This window comes from Xenopus laevis, chromosome 1S (genome assembly GCF_017654675.1).
Source record: "Xenopus laevis strain J_2021 chromosome 1S, Xenopus_laevis_v10.1, whole genome shotgun sequence".
In the NCBI taxonomy this organism is placed as follows: Eukaryota; Metazoa; Chordata; class Amphibia; order Anura; family Pipidae; genus Xenopus; species Xenopus laevis.
This window is the reverse complement of record NC_054372.1, coordinates 39,146,698-39,163,869: the sequence shown is the minus strand read 5'-3', so window position 1 is coordinate 39,163,869 and position 17,172 is coordinate 39,146,698. Positions and strand designations below refer to the sequence as shown.

Below are 17,172 nucleotides of genomic sequence, written 5' to 3'. Positions count from 1 at the left end.
TATATAGACAAATGCAAAGGAATAATGGCTCTATAATATTTTTTAAATGTTGTTAATAATGTGATATGTGAACCTTGTCCTAAGTATGTTTAAAAAATGTTCTTACTAACAAATATTTGGTTACACAATAGCACACATTTCATGAAATATATAATTGTTTCAGGTATCAGTCCCCTTTTGTAAGCAGATACCTTACTATCTCCACTTCCTCCTGAGCCGATTACATTCTTCCAGCCTTGCTCTCGTGCACGATTTATTCGATCCAGCTATAAAGAATAATATGGTGTGAGTGCTGCAGCCTGACATTTTGTGTTTTTATCTGAACTAGGCTTATAAACAAGCAATAAGACTCTTGAAAAAATGTCATCTGGGAGAGCTAGCAATGCAGTAAGTTCTCATATAATCTTTGGAAGGACAGTTCAGAACGAGGCGTTAATTGCAACCATACTTCCTAGCAGTTTCTGAATAATATTAACCACAGGATTCATTTTTAGCTACATCAACTATTTAGTGTAACGGAAATGTGTCTGCTATGTTTTAAAAACCCATACTAAGGCACCACAGTTCAACCAGACCAATAACTGCCTATACAAGTCTTTACTCTTCCAACAAACATATTCTCATGGATACTTTGGCTGCATACTGTGGCCATTACTTGGGTGCAGAAAATGTTAACTCCGCAACCTTCCCAGTGATAAGCTACAGACCAAAGCTTGCTGAGCATGTAAAGTGCCAAACAGGCCCGGATTTGTGGAGAGGCCACCAAGGCCCAGGCCTAGGGCGGCAGGATCTTAGGAGGAGACAGGATCTTAGGGGACGGCATGCTGCCCAACCACACCCATATTGGTTCAGAAACACTGGGGAAGCACAGGAGATACGATAGTTTTTAGAATTTCCTGTTCGCCAATCCCCATTGCTCTGGTCCCAATGATGAAAATTTGATTGAATAAAAGGGAGGGGACGAGGCGACGAACGACAGCGGGCGCGTGCTATGTAAATCCGGCGCCAACAACACAATGGAGCAGCCCTAAAATGGTACCTGGTTTCACAAGAGATTTAATCCTAAAAAGTTGTGCACTTGCCTCTTTTTCAAAAAAAAGTGGCTACAAGCCTTGCACCTTCCTATCAAAATACTTGTACAGTGAATCCAGAAGCTGCATGGACTAAGTGCACTGATGGAATACAAAAGGGATGGTTGGTACGTATATGAGTTAATCTGTCTCTTTAGCTCTGCAGCAGATCTACCAAGATCAAAAATATATAGACTTCTCAATCACTGAGCTGTTGTATGTATTAGTGATGTGCGGGTCTGAGTTTTCCCGACCCGCACCAGACCTTAACCCGCCCTCGGGTTCCTTTTATAGACCTGCCCTGCCCCGCCGATGACGTTACAAAAGGGGCGGGGTGAGCAGGCACGCGGCTATAAAGCCAGAAGAGGTCGACCCGAAACACAAGGGTAAACCTGCTGGTCCCGCGGGCATCTATCAGCCCGCACATCACTAGTATACATGTATACTAGTAATTGTAATTGTCAAAGAGAATCATACTGTACTTTCAGGCCTCAATATAAAAACAGCTTACATTGTACTATAGTACCTACAATGCTGCATAAGATGGGATAACAAAAGCTAATATATATAATACTCCCTCAAACTCGAAGCTCTTGCAGCACTGGCATAAGATCTGTTTCACTCTTGGTACTAATGAGGTATTGCTTCTACCACAGATATTGCAGAATTTAATATGAGCTGATTTGTATGTTGTTTATGTTATACACTCAATATCTGTCAGCTGTATAGAGTAAGGACTAGTGATGGGCGAAACGCACCTGCTTCGCTTCGTTGAAAATTTGCGAAACGTGAAAATTTACAGCATTGCATTGAAGTAAAGGGTGAAAAATGTTTCCACCCATTAGCGTATATGGGTGTCAATTTTGTGGCAAAACTTGGCAAAAAATGTTGTTCATCACTAGTAGACCTCTGTGGTTCATGCCTTTGACACTTATTCTTTAATGGAATTGTATATATTGTATTTAGCTATTTATCTTCTATTATTGTATTGCCCCAATACTCCATTAATGTATTGCTTTTATGTATATTTTAAAAATATACAGAATGCTACTTGAACAGGCAGTTTTGTACATTCATACATAAAGCATATTGTAGTTGCACATTTCCTTCAGACCTTGCTGTAACTCTGGTGACATCTGCTGGTCATGAAAATTCAGTGTATATAAGAAACAAATATGGCACAAGCTTGAAACCTAAAGTATATAAAGTAGTATTCAGCAAAATGTATTTGTGGCACATATTCCCCCTGGAGCAGTACTTATAAAGATTAAAAAAAAAACAATCCTGTAAGTAAAGTATTGTCATATGTTGTAATGTATATGAATTTGGTGTTATAGGACTATACCATCATCATTTGTGTATAAGAATAAAAAGTAAAAATGGAGGGGAGGTAAAGCTAGAGAACAAAAAATAAATAAAAGGCAATAAGTTTGCACAGGAGCAGTAACCCAGAGCAACCAACAACATATTTGCATTTAAACAGGTGGCCAGTAAATGCTACCTGCTGATTTGTTGCTATGAGGTACTACTCATGGGCAGACAGTGTTTTTTTGTTTTTACATAAACCCCCAGAAGGTGAACAGAGATGAAACATCGTTTAGAGAGTTGGTCCACGGTCTACGATTATCTGGTGAGCCCGTCACCTCAGTCTGAAACTGGCTTTACATAACCAAGAATGCCCCACATGTCCAAGGAGGAAAAATACAGTCTATAAATAGGTACATTTAAAAACATGATGCAGAATTTGCATAATCTTACCCTTTCCTTTTCTAGTCTCCTCATCTGTTCGGCCCTTAGCAGATCGATCTAAAATGGCAACATTAGAAACATAATCTTTTTAGTGAAGCATTTTTTTTAAAACAGGAACCATTAGTGTATCTATTTTATTTAAAAGTCCAAGGACTGCTTTAGACAACGTCTATGTATTAAACTGGAGTAATGGGTAAGGATAAAGAGATGATATCTGTCGCAACAATCACATGCAGTGGAGTTATTACATGCTTTGTATACACTCGACACTGAACTCCACCTAGTGGATGCCAAAAAAAAAAGTACAGAGTTGCCAATTAGTTACAAAAAGTAATTAACAGGTCAAGGGACAAAACAAGCTACCATCTCCCTTGATAAGTTTTAAGATTCTGCTGCCAAAATTATGTTTTTAGTGAGAACATGTCAGTGTCCCTTAGAGCCAGTAGAGAGATGAACCACAAATGATACCTGTTCCCTTTGTCTTTTTTCCTTCTCCAGTTGTCTGATATTCATTCTTTTTTTCTTAGCCACTTCCTGCAAGAAATGCAATTCTAAATAACTCATTGCAGCAACTTCTGGATTCGTATGGGATCCATTATCCAGAAAGCTCTGAATTACTGGAAGGCCATCTCCCATAGTCTCCCTTTTAAACCAATTATTCACATTTTAAAAGTGATTTCCTTTTTCTCAGTATCTTGTACTCAATCCCAACAAAGATATAATTAATCCTTATTGGAGGTAAAACAATCCTACTGGGTTTCATTCAATTTTACATGGTTTTTAGTAAGCTTTTGATATGGAGATCCAACTTACAGAAATATATTTTATCTAAAAGAAACCCAGGTTCCAAGATTTCTAGATAGTAAGTCCCATACCAGTACTTCATCTAATCCAACAGGTTAGTGATGGCTGGCTCATAAAAGAAGAAGTGACTCAAGGTTAACAAGGAGGAAAGGTTTGAAAGTTTATTCTGCAGCTAATCTGGTAGCTGTCGGTTCTGAGACAGTTTGCACCAGACAAGCTTGAAAAGAAATTTTCTGTATACCTCAAACATTTTCCTCCTTTCGTCTACAGGATTCCCTTTCTTCAGTGGCACTGCTGGGGCCTGGACAAAGAGTGAAACTATAAATTAGGTGAGAATTCCAAATGTTCCCTGCATGCTTCATGGCAGATAGGAAACACTGGAATAATTAAAAAAAAAAAAAAAAAAAGGCACTGGCAATGCCACAAATTTTCAGTACAGCTCCACCATATAGAAAAAGATAATTAATAAGTATGAGGGGAAATCAATAATTAAATCAACATCATTGTAACACAGAAATTAAGTAAGCTCCAGTTACCACAATGGTAGTCAAAACATAATTTTCAGCTCAGAAATATAGCTTAAGGTATGTACAGATAGGCCATTCCAATGTGTAATTCAAAAACCAAGTAAACCATAATCAGCTGTGTATTTAGACAATACAAACAAGCAGTAACGCCAACTACTTCCCACTGCACCCAGCACAGTTTTACAAATACTCTTCCTACAGAAAGGCTCATCAGCAGTTATTTGGTGAGTACTGAAATGAGACAATAACTGTATAAGTATACATTTATCCAATAGTCATAAAGAATGTTGAGTTATATATTTTCTACATAATTTGCCATTTTATTTAGATAACACAATTACCCTGAAAGACAGTTTTAGGGACGTACAAACTATTTGTAGAGAATATGAAAAAGAGCTGAGTAAGAGCTATAGCAGAATGGCACTGGAGATGCTTTAGCAAACAAATCTTGAGCTAGTCATGCATTATAAGATTTCCTTGTTTAGTTAGGTCACAAAACAAATGATTTAGCCAACAACAAAATAGTCTGGATGATAATGAGCCAATAAAATGCCAACTTAATCTGAAGGGGTAGAGTTGGCAGCTGTGATTACCCCATGTATAGTCACCTTTACATTTGGTAGTAAAGGCAGTCCCCGGGTTACGTACGAGATAGGATCTGTAGGTTTGTTCTTAAGTTGAATTTGTATGTAAGTTGAAACGTACATTTACTTATTAAATGCAAGTTAGACAGATATTTGTCTTAACATGGTATTTATTTTTACCTTTCTGTGCATATTTATTTTTATCTTTCTGTGCATATTTATTTTTACCTTTCTGTGTTCTGCAGTAGACAACACACACCAGAGGGGATCAGGGCAGGGGGTTTATTAAAGCTAATAAAAGTCAAGCAAACTACAGTATGTTATTGTAACAGCCCCTTTCTGTATGTATGTATAACTGTATTTGTAAAGCGTTGCTAAGGAGTCGCAAGTATAATATATATTTATATATAAAAATAATGCACATGTGCTGCACTCCGGAAAATACAAAGGCTCAAACTGGGTGCTAATCCGAATAAAAATGGATACAAATGCAGGGTGGTAGCACTCCAAGGATTTTGCAACAAGATAAGGTGTCAAATAAAGCAGGTTTATTAAATCTGACGTTTCAGTTCCGCACAGGAACTTTCTTCAGGGAAAAACAGAACACAGTGCACAGTGAGGTGTTTAAATCTGCAGTGAGGTGTTTAAATCTGGCGCTAAGTATACACAGGGAAGACAAATCACATAATAAATATATATAGAATCATATCAGGACAAGGAGCTTAAGTGCTATGTGGTAAGAGACGTAGTGGGAAGGAGGTCCCTGCCCCGTAGAGTTTACAGTCTGTAAGTGTGAGCAGAATGTAAGTCAGGTGTATGTAACTCGAGGACTCCCTGTAATGCACAAGCCTTAGCAGAATGGAAAGTGACTGCCGAATATTAGGCAAAGCTCCAGGTTTTGTACGAACAAGACATGGTAGATAGCTGTAAAAAAATACCACTCACCTGTCTGTGTCTGATCTGGGGCTTCTTATCATGATGTTTCTTTGCAGCATCTGCAGATTTTTTTATGGTTAAAGGCACTCCATATTTAGCTGCAGGTTTTGTGATTTTGTGAGCAGGTGGGGAAGTAGGAGGAACCACTTGTGCTGGAGCTTGTCTTTTGGCTGATTAAGGACAACAAAAATGCTGCATGTTAAAATCAAGCTATGGCAGTAGGTGTCTTTATTTCCAACCCTGATAAAGGACTAGTGTAAAATGTAGCATGTTGACAGAGTAAAGCTGCCTAGGGCACCAAACAAGCAGATCTTTGCTCCATTTGGTCACACAAGTGCTGTTGGACAAGAACCACATCAACATGTCAATGCAGTCTCCTGGTTTTTCGCCAGATATCAGTTGCCTTTTCACCACATACAGGTAGGAGTGGAGGAACACAACACAGGAAAGGCTTCACTCCAAACTGCTGTGTGAGTCTTTGGTTGCCTCTCAACAAACACCTTTGCACCTTCAATTGTTTTTCTTCTTTTGCCTCTATTTATTAACTTTAGATAGACCCTTCATAATCTACTGGTTAACAAAGCATTTCTGTAAGTAAATAAAAGAAAGAATGCCCTTAATTGTTGCACAGTCTACAAATGAGTTTATGGGAGCACTCCAAGGTGTATCAGTTAAAATATAAATAAACTATAATGAAACAGGGCAGTCCAACTGGTTGTTCATTGGCTGAGTGTTTCCTCGCTACCTAGTCAGACGAAAAGCTCCACTGAATTGTTTTATGAAATAACTTAATTACATGGATAATGTAGATATTAGTAGTCTAAAAGAGAAAGGAGGAGAGATGAGTGTAAATCTGTGATGGTAAAAGAGCCCATGACGAATGCTCTTTTTTCAAGAGCATCATAAAAGTATAACTCATTAAATATGGTAACGATTTAACTTTTGTGGCAGTTACAGCAAACTGAATAATGGAAGGTCACTGAAATAAACACAGTCTAATTATATGTTTTAATGAGTTAACACAAAGACAGATAAAAACAACACTTGTCCCCAAAACAATGCATGTACTTGCCTGCTGCAGCATGGATCCCAGGTTTGGGGTGATTCACAAAAGCTCCCATACCAAACTCGTCAGCAATAAGCTGATTGCATTTAGGGAAGTAGAAAATAAAAAAATTAAACTTTAAGTATATACATTAACAAGAAAATTAAGGGTCATAAGACGAATTCTAGAACATAAAAGATAAAATGACTATTAAGATTTCCAATAGCAGAATAACTAGGTAGAAACTAGTCTAGTGATGCTGAAAACCTAGATCTACCTAAAAGAAGAACTGATCTATAGAATAGAGATAACTTGGCCTTTGAAGGTCTCTTTTCATGCTGTATACCTGTATACAAGTAAAAGTAAAAATAAGTCATTGCAACCAATCAGCAATTCGTTTTTAACAGTCTACGTCAAGTAAGAATTTAAAAGCAATCCCTGATTGGTTACTGCACTGCTTTCATTATTCTTCTGGCAAATGGCTCAAAAAATCTAATAACTAATATGCTGCTATAATTTACTGCCTAGGTGTTAATTAGGCCAATATTAGCAAATAAGCCCAAATGGCTCCATACAATTACCTTGACAGTTTTTTAACACTTTTTAATTCATGCATTAATGCATCCTTACAAAAATTCAACACAAACAAAACCATGTAAGTTATAAAAGGGATACCGTAGCTAGACTCAAATTAAATTTACCAACAAATCATTACAGATCTGGGATTCGTTATCCAGAAAACAGTTATCCAGAAAGCTCCAAATTCCGGGAAGGCTATTGCCCACAGATTCCATTTTAATCATAGATTTAATTTTTTTTTATTATTTCTTTTTTCTCTGTAATACTAAAACTAAAGACCATCTTATTTAATGTTTAAAAGATTTTTTAATATACTTAAAGGGATCCTGTCATCGGAAAACATGTTTTTTTCAAAACACATCAGTTAATAGTGCTACTCCAGCAGAATTCTGCACTGAAATCCATTTCTCAAAAGAGCAAACAGATTTTTTTATATTCAATTTTGAAATCTGACATGGGGCTAGACATTTTGTCAATTTCCCAGCTGCCCCTGGTCATGTGACTTGTGCCTGCACTTTAGGAGAGAAATGCTTTCTGGCAGGCTGCTGTTTTTCCTTCTCAATGTAACTGAAGGAGTCTCAGTGGGACATAGGTTTTTACTATTGAGTGTTGTTCTTAGATCTACCAGGCAGCGGTTATCTTGTGTTAGGGAGCTGCTATCTGGTTACCTTCCCGTTGTTCTTTTGTTTGGCTGCTGGGGGGGGGGGGGAGGGGTGATATCACCCCAACTTGCAGTACAGCAGTAAAGAGTGATTGAAGTTTATCAGAGCACAAGTCACATGACTTGGGGCAGCTGGGAAATTGACAATATGTCTAGCCCCATGTCGGATTTCAAAATTGAATATAAAAAAATCTGTTTGATCTTTTGAGAAATGGATTTCAATGCAGAATTCTGCTGGAGCAGCACTATTAACTGATTCATTTTGAAAAAAAATTTTTTCCCATGACAGTATCCCTTTAATGTATGGAGTTGTAAATTACAGAAAGATCCCTTATCTGAAAACCCCCAGTCTCAAGCATTCTGAATAACAGGTCCAATAAATTTGTTCAGACAGATGAAGACACCAATGAAGGCAAATATGTGATTGGCTGCAACAGATTACTGAAAATTTGCTCAGTGTTCGTAAACAAGTCTAACTGTTTTATAACCTGTACTAAAGTGATTAAATATTTAATTTAGGACTGCCATGGGTCATTAACTCCCAATCACTTTAGGCTCTGCAATAATGTCTCATGGTTTCTAGAAACTCATCTTTAAATCACTATCCCAGAGATTTGATGAAGATTATCATGTAGCTGTACTGATAATTATGGATCAATTAATTTTGATGGATCCATAAGGATTCACCATTGCAAAAACAAACTGGACTGAATTAGAGTAATTCAGAAGAAATTATTCCAACATACAAAATGTAAATTATTCAGCAAGCAAAGGCTGTCCATGTCTTCATTTGCTCGGTATTGATTAAAATGAATCTATCTAAAATTAAATATGAGACTCAATATTTAAGCACATTCACTCTTTTAGGGGCTGAGAAATCAAACCCCTGAAAGACCTGGATAATTATAATGGGCCAGTGGAAAGAATCATTAAACATTCCTAAAAAGCTTGAATGATCAGATATAAGAAGCAAAACTGTAAGCAAATGGTCATTACTAAAAAAAAAACCTTACCTCTGGGGACAAAAACGTCTCAATGCGTCTATATATAAAAGGCTTCTCCAATATGGAGTTGACAGATGGACGATCCCTAGGATTTCTCTTAAAAAGCATTGAGAGCAGATTGCGTAAATCATAAGAATAATGTACAGATACGGGGGGATAGGAACCTCGGATTATTTTCAGTACCAAGTTCTTCATATTGCCAGCTTCAAACTGGAGGCAAACAAATATCATGAGGTAGACACAATTATTAATTAATCAATGAAAGTACTTAATGAAAGTGCTTAATAGTTGAGTCAGTATTTGTTCTGATCCACCTTTAAATGCCCCTGTTTTCAGCAAAACTCTATATTTGCATCCCTAGTAAGTGCTTAACTAATCATTGGATTCGCCACTAAAACATAGTAGAGCAACATAAATAAGGGAGGAGTCATCTCTTCCTCGCTCGTTTAATTGCATTAAGAAATGACTTGTCTTGTTAATAAAAGGCCTTGTTTTCACTTTTATTTTATATAAATATTCAGGAAAACAAATCCTGGCTGAACAAATAACCTAAGAAATATTGTACATGTCTGGGATGTATTTACCATATACAGTTAGGCTCATAAATCTTTGGACAGAGACAACTTTTTTTCTAATTTTGGTTCTGTACAAAATGAAACAACTCAGATGCAGTTGAACTGCAGCCTTCCAGCTTTAATTCAGTGGGTTGAACAAAAAGATTGCATAAAAATGTCATTATGTCATTATCAATTAAACAGATAAAAGCCCTGGAGTTGATTTAAGGAAGGGGTGCTTGTATGTGGAAGATTTTGCTGCTAACAGACAACATGCGGCCAAAGGAGCTCTCCATGCTGGTGAAACAAGCCATCCTTAAGCTGCAAAAATAGAAAAAAACTCATCGGAGAAATCGCTACAATATTAGGAGTGGAAAAATCTACGGTTTGGTACTTCCTGAGAATGAAAGAAAGCACTGGTGAACTAAGCAACGCAAAAAGACCTGGATGTCCATGGAAGACAACAGTGGTGGATGATGGCTGAATAATTTCCATGGTGAAGAGAAACCCCTTCAAGCGAGACAAGTGAAAAACACTATCCAGGAGGTAGGTGTATCAATAACCAAGTCTACCATAAAGAGAAGACTGCATGAAAGTAAATACAGAGGGTGCACTGCAAGGTGCAAGCCACTCATAATCATCTAAAAAACATCTAAAAAAGCCAGCATAGTTCTTTGGACAGATGAAACCAAGATCAACCTCTACCAGAATGATGGCAAGAAAAAAGTATGGAGAAGGCGTGGAACAGCTCATGATCTAAAGCATATCACATCATCTGTAAAACATGGTGGAGGCAGTGTGATGGCTTGGGCGTGCATGGCTGCCAGTGGCACTGGGACACTAGTGTTTATCCATGATGTGACACAGGACAGAAGCAGCCGAATGAATTCTGAGGTGTTCAGAGACACTGTCTGCTCAAATCCAGCTAAATGCAGTCAAATTGATTGGGAGGCGTTTCATAATACAGATGGACAATGACCCAAAACATACAGCAAAAGCAACCCAGGAGTTTATAAAAGCAAAGAAGTGGAATATTCTTGAATGGCCAAGTCAGTCACCTGATCTGAACCCAATTGAGCATGCATTTCACTTGTTGAAGACTAAACTTCGGAAAGAAAGGCCCACAAACAAACAGCAACTGAAAGCCACTGCAGTAAAGGCCTGGCAGAGCATTAAAAAGGAGGAGCATTAAAAAGGAGGAAACCCAGAATCTTCAGGCTGTCATTGCCAGCAAAGGGTTTTCAACCAAGTATTACATTTTATTTTCAGTTTTTTTAATTGTTTAATTGCTTTTGAGCCCCTGAAATGAAGTGATTGTGATTAAAAAAAAACAAAAAAACTTTAGTTCCTTTTTGTTCAACCCACTGAATTAAAGCTGAAAGTTTGCAGTTCAACTGCATCTGAGTTGTTTCATTTAAAATTCTTTGTGGTAATGTAAAGAACCAAAATTAGAAAAAAGGTGTCTCTGTCCAAAGATTTATGGACCTAACTGTAAGTGAATGGGGGGGGCATTCTTTTAAGCTCATTCATAACGCTACTAATCGCTGCAGCAGGGAATTGGTTAAAAGTGTCAGAGCCAGGAAAAAAGGTTATCTTAAAAATACATACCGCATGCTTGAGGGTGCACATTTCATACAAAACACAGCCCAGTGCCCAAATATCGCTATGAAAGGGAAAACAGAAACATCAGTTTATTAATATTGGCATAAAAGGATAACTTACTATAACTGCATATATATTTACTTTCCATATGCAAGTATGTGTGGCATCTTGTGGTGGTTTTTATGTACTACAGGTCTCCCTCAGAACTATCTCTACATGCTTTGTCATGTCTAGTTAAATGCTTTGAAAAATGTGCTTTAAACATGATCCTCTTTATATGCCACCGTTGGCCTATCTTTCAGATAGTGAAACAGAAAGAAGCACTACTTTTTAAATTGTGTTTACATCATATTTCTGATGCATTTGCATGATTCCTTGTGATTAAGGACACACGACAACAATTGTATATGCACATCCAGTGAAGAGCAAACTGATACAAAATTTGTATGTGTGGACAAAATAGATCGATAACAAGGCTGGGTGAAAGACAGATTTTGCTGTGAAAGATTTTGATGTGGAACCCAGCGGGGGTCATTTAAAACCACTGGGCAAATTTGCATTACTACACATAACTCATGGCAACCAATGAGATGTTTGCGCTTATTCTTCTACCAGCTATTGTCTTAAAAATCTAATTACTGAATGGTTGCTAAGGGTTATTGCCCAGGTACAAATCTGTGCTAGTCTACTTTAAAAAATATATATATATAATATATATATATATATATATATATATATATATATATATATATATATATATATATATATATATATATATATATATATATATATATATATATATATATATATATATATATATATATATATATATATATATATATAATATTTTATAGAACTGCTGTCCAATGGCACAGTTAAGCAGGATGTTAATCAAATAATTCTTTGGAATAAAAAGACCTTGTCTTTACATAGGTAAAGAATAAAGGCTATTAATAATTCAGCAGACACCAATTCACTCAGTCAACATAGGGCGTCAACTTTTATGTTCCAGGAGCTCATGGGCTACTACTATACACCTGTTCAGAAGCCATCTCAGATTCCCTGTTTTGTACCTGACCATCTGCTTCATATAAAGTTCCTTTCTGTCATGAAGCTAAAATTACTTTATTTACAGTAACCTTTAAAGGCCAATCTTAGAAAAGGACCTTAAAACCTCTAGGAAGCTTGCTTTCAGCATGTTGTCCGTGTGTGCCTTTTACACAATTTTAGCTTTGAGAGCTTTGTGTCTATAAACACCATGGAATGTTATAATATTAAGCTTCTGGCACCTGCCATGAAACACAAGACCAAGACTATGCCCTAAGACTTGATTTATACAAACCTTTTGTTGTTATATGGCCTGTTTTCACATATCTCAGGAGACAGATAGTACGGAGTTCCTATACAGGTACGAGCCAGCTCTACAGTGCTGTATGATGGGAATAATACAAGCAAATCACAAAAATAGCTCTTTCCAACATCTATAGTAACAAGAAGATTTACCATTTTACTAAGTATATTTTTACACTTAAATAAAACAAGTGTGCAGAAGAATCTTCTCATACTATGTTTGTTATACCTATCAGTGGAGGCTGCCATATTGCTCAGCACAGCAGAGGGATTCTACATAGACTGTTTACAAGGAAAGGTGCCCCTTAGCGTTCATTCAAGAAGCACTTCTGTCTGGGTTCTGACTCTGCACCTCATGTCGTATGTATAAAAGCTGCCACGAGGTTGCAGCACCAGTGGGTGCAAGGCAGCTATTTTCTTACCACTGGAACAGCAGGGGCAGTAGGTAGGACAACTACTTGCCTCCACCTGCCCCTCATGAATAAAGCAGCATTGTATTCATGGGGTCCAAATACTACGATGAAGTTTTTCCAAATCCCACTTGCAGTGTAATGCAATATCATATCTTTCTCCCTGCATTCAGTCTTATTTTGTTTCTAAACCACAGCCAACTGCATTTTTTTTTTTTTGTTGCTTACCTGTTTAGCACCCTCGCTATTCCAAAATCACCCAGCTGTATTGTACCACCCTTTGTTAGAAAGATATTCTAGGACAGAAGAGAACAAGATAACATTTCTACAGATACAAACCATACATAAACAAAAATATTAAAATAAATGATAAAAGAAGATTTAACTAAATTGCATTGTTGTTTGTAATTCTGTGCACATTACCTGGGACTTTATGTCCCGATGTAGAATTTTCCTATCATGGACATGCTTCAGAGCCAGGCACAGTTGCACAAACCAGCCCAGGATCTGGATGGGGTGAGAACAATATCTACATTACTACATACAACTTGTTCCAAACGTCAATTTTTACACGATTTATACTAATGTCACCATTAGGCTTGCTCACTCCATGTCATGAGCAAAAAAAAGCTATTTATATATAACAATGTAAACATTTTTTTGAAATATATATAAAAAAAAAAAAACGACAAGGAACAGACTACAAGACTACTACACTTGTTTTGTCTGTTATTGGTGCAGTTATACGCTAGCTGCATTGTATAGTCTTTGTATGAACCCTATATGCTACTTGAGGTTTTAGAAGCTGTTAGTTGGCACTAAACAGACTACTAAGTCATCCTACACAGTAGCTGATTTAGGAGAATAGGAGTTCACTCACAGAACTGCCATGTCCCCTCCTGGGGGGTTAAAGTCACATCAATACTCAAAAATAACTTGACAGTATCATAATGCCAGTACTTGGACATGGCTAACCCTTCTTGCATGTGTTATTTTGGCACTCCATAAAAGTACAACTCTTACTATGACACTCAGATTGAGGTGAGTATCATAAAGTAAGATAAGATTCTTTATTTGTCACATGCATAGTTATACAGGTACAACATGCAGTGAAATGCATCCTGACCCACTTTTTTAGTCTGTGCAAAATTAAAAACATACTAGTTAAATACTACAACTAGTACAAAAGGATTACCAAAAAAATAAAAATTCTAAGAACATGTTAAATTAAGTATAGCAGCAGAGCAGATGTAGTGCAAGATGAAATATGTTATTTACATAAGTGACTGAGGGAAGACTGCATAAAAATATAAAGAAAACAGCAGTACAGTACACAAAATAACCATGTTACATGAAGTGACCGTGTAATAAATGTAAATGGACTGTACTATGAGAAAACAAAGAAAAAGAAACGGTGAAGTAACAGTACACAGTATTAAAGTGCATTGTATGTGGATTGTATAGTACTGTATCGTGGTGATGTAGTGTGTGACATAGGTCAAGTAGGTGCAAGTGAGAAAAAGAAGAAGGGGTGGAAGAATATGGGTAAGATGACATGAACCATGTTATTTTAGTGACAGTGAGTGAAAATTGTACAAAAAATATAGAAATATAAAAAACAGCAGTGCAATTTATGACAGTATAAAAAACAGCAGTGCAATACTGTATTGTGGTGTCGTAGTGTGTCACGTAGATCAAATAGATGCAAGTGAAGAAAAGAAGGGGGCGATTTGGGAGATTATGGGTAAGATGAAACTAAAGCATGTATAAATACAGAAAGTAAAAAGATACCGTTTACCTGATCTTCTGAGAACAAAACCCCTTTCTGCGAATTTATTCTTTTAAATAGGTCCCCTCCTTCACAATAATCCATCACAATGTAAAGACATCCATTTTCTGGAAAAGAAACATCATTGGATACTAATTGGATAATGCAGACTTTTTAGCATTCTTTGAAATAAAGGAAGTAATGTAACTACTGGAGAGCATAAATGATATAAATTACATCTGTACCTAAATACCAATGGTCATTCAGTCAGTGAGCTTATTCCAAGGAAGCATTCTTATTTCATTAGTCTTACCACAATTGGATAATCAGAACTAATTGCTTTTTGCAGTTATGCAAATTACAGCAGCTCATGGCAGCAGCATATGTAATATTTTGATTAGTCAAAAACACCCACAGTTAGTCCTTGGAAGGCGACTTAACAGTAACCATTTAATCCTCACCAATATACAGTGATACATAGTGAACAAGGTTGCCACAAGTCCAAGATGGGCAAGAGGGGCAGTCCACTACTATCTATTCTTTTTCTCTGTAAGAATAAACAGTACCTTATACTTAATGATAAAGATACATAAATTCACATCGGTGAAAACAAAATCCTACTATTTAAATAGGATAGTGTTTTAATATATTTTAGTAGAGTTAAGGTAAGATAAGCCAAGGGGATAACCCCTTTATCTGGAAACTCCAATCTCATGCTTTTTGGGCAATATATACCATTATATACAGTAGAACCCCCATTTATATCCCCTGATTTTATGTTTTCCCTCACTTTACATTGTTGTTTAAAAAATTTAAAAAAATTAAATATTTGCATATTAGTAGAGGATAAGGTTTACGTTTGCAAGGAGAAATGACGAGCCCCCACCTTCTGTGCATCCTAAATGCTCAGACATTATCAGGAATAAATGATTTAATTGGCCACATCTGCCACAATTACTTTACTGATCCTTTAAAATGATAAATAGACGTTATATAAGTATCAATTGCTCCTTTAGAGGCCCCTACTTTTGGATACATGATTCATCCATTAATGCATAGTATATACAGAAACAAATGGGCAATAAAACAGTAAATTGAGCAATAATACAATGCTCGGGACCTCTGGTTTTCCAGATAACAGATATTTCTGCAATTTGGATCTTCATACTACAGGTATCCAAATTACGGAAAGGCTGTGTCCCATAGACTAAATTTTATCTAAATAATCCAAATTTTTAAAAATTATTTCCTTTTCTCTGTAATAATAATAATAATAATAATAATAATAATAAAACAGTACCTTGTACTTGATCCAAACTAAGATAATTAATTCTTTTTGGGAGCAAAACCAGTCTGTTGGGTTTATTTAATGTTTACAAGATTTTCTAGCAGACCAAATTACAGAAAGATCCATTATCTGAAAAACCCTAGGTCTCGAACGTTCTGGATAACAGGTTCCATACCTGTATAGGGGAAAATGTACCCCTATTGTAAATTGATAAAGGATGATATAAGTTACCAAGGAGTTCCATGACCATATGAAAGCCCAAGATTGCAGGCAGAGTGCTTTTATAAAGGTCATGGAACATCAAGGTGACTCCTAGGGGCAGATTTATTATGTGGTGTAAATAATGGCAGGATAATTCCCAAACACATCACTAGGCATCGTCGTGTTAAACACGGCATACAAAATTGCATCATTTTTCTACATGAAAAAAAGTAAGGTATAAAGATTCAAATTACGGAAAGATCAGTTATCCAGAAAGCCCCAGGTCCCGAGCATTCTGGATAACTAGTCCCATAACTGTACTAGAAAATTGTGTAAACATTAAATAAATCCAATAGGCTGGTTCTGCCTCCAATAAGTATTCATTAAATCTTAGTTTGGATCAAGTACAAGGTACTGTTTTATTACTACAGAGAAAAAGGTAATCATTTTTAACAATTTGGATCATTTGGATAAAATGGAGTCTATGAATGCCGTAATTCGGAGCTTTCTGGATAATGGGTTTCCAGATAACGGATCCCAAACCTGTAATACACATTCTCATAAACATAGGAGCTGTGAAGTATTGTAACACATATAAAAAAAAAAATAAACCATCACACAAATACACTCTACACATCTGAAGCCTTATTGTGTTATATATATTTTGAGTCTGCATATTACAAGATGCAATGTTTGAAAGCCAAAGAAATATGCATAAAAGAATCCCTCACCTTCAAATGATTCTTGGTACTGGACAATATTCGGATGCTTCATGTTTGCCAACACAGCAACTTCCCTCCTAGATTCCTCCCTCTCCTTGCTTGACATCTGGGAGTGCAAAGAAAAAATGTCAGGAAAATAAGCTCAAACAGAAATTCTTTCAGTCCTTATATGTTGCAACAATTATTGCAACAATCTGTGTCACTATCTCAAGCTACATGGAAATACGATCAGTGTATTTTTTTTTTTGGTGTCGTTTTTGATTACTGTCTACAATTCATCGATAATAGAATTCTGGAATGTCCAATATTGAACCCGCA

At 36.5% G+C, this 17,172-nt stretch overlaps 1 protein-coding gene across 3 annotated transcripts in view; it reads right to left on the bottom strand.

Moving 5' to 3' along the window:
- The window catches only part of nek1.S (NIMA-related kinase 1 S homeolog), a 64,953-nt gene that overhangs the window by 47,186 nt on the left and 595 nt on the right, over positions 1-17,172 (bottom strand). For all 3 annotated transcript variants that reach the window (XM_018243209.2, XM_018243210.2, XM_018243213.2), the window contains exons 2-14: positions 16,864-16,960; positions 14,674-14,771; positions 13,299-13,382; positions 13,104-13,171; positions 12,458-12,544; positions 11,122-11,176; positions 8,969-9,169; positions 6,743-6,812; positions 5,680-5,840; positions 3,865-3,924; positions 3,288-3,353; positions 2,829-2,876; positions 192-266 (exon numbers count right to left, since the gene is read on the bottom strand). In XM_018243209.2, the coding sequence (XP_018098698.1) occupies positions 192-266; positions 2,829-2,876; positions 3,288-3,353; positions 3,865-3,924; positions 5,680-5,840; positions 6,743-6,812; positions 8,969-9,169; positions 11,122-11,176; positions 12,458-12,544; positions 13,104-13,171; positions 13,299-13,382; positions 14,674-14,771; positions 16,864-16,960 (1,170 nt within the window). The remainder of the gene's footprint in view (positions 1-191; positions 267-2,828; positions 2,877-3,287; positions 3,354-3,864; positions 3,925-5,679; positions 5,841-6,742; positions 6,813-8,968; positions 9,170-11,121; positions 11,177-12,457; positions 12,545-13,103; positions 13,172-13,298; positions 13,383-14,673; positions 14,772-16,863; positions 16,961-17,172) is intronic.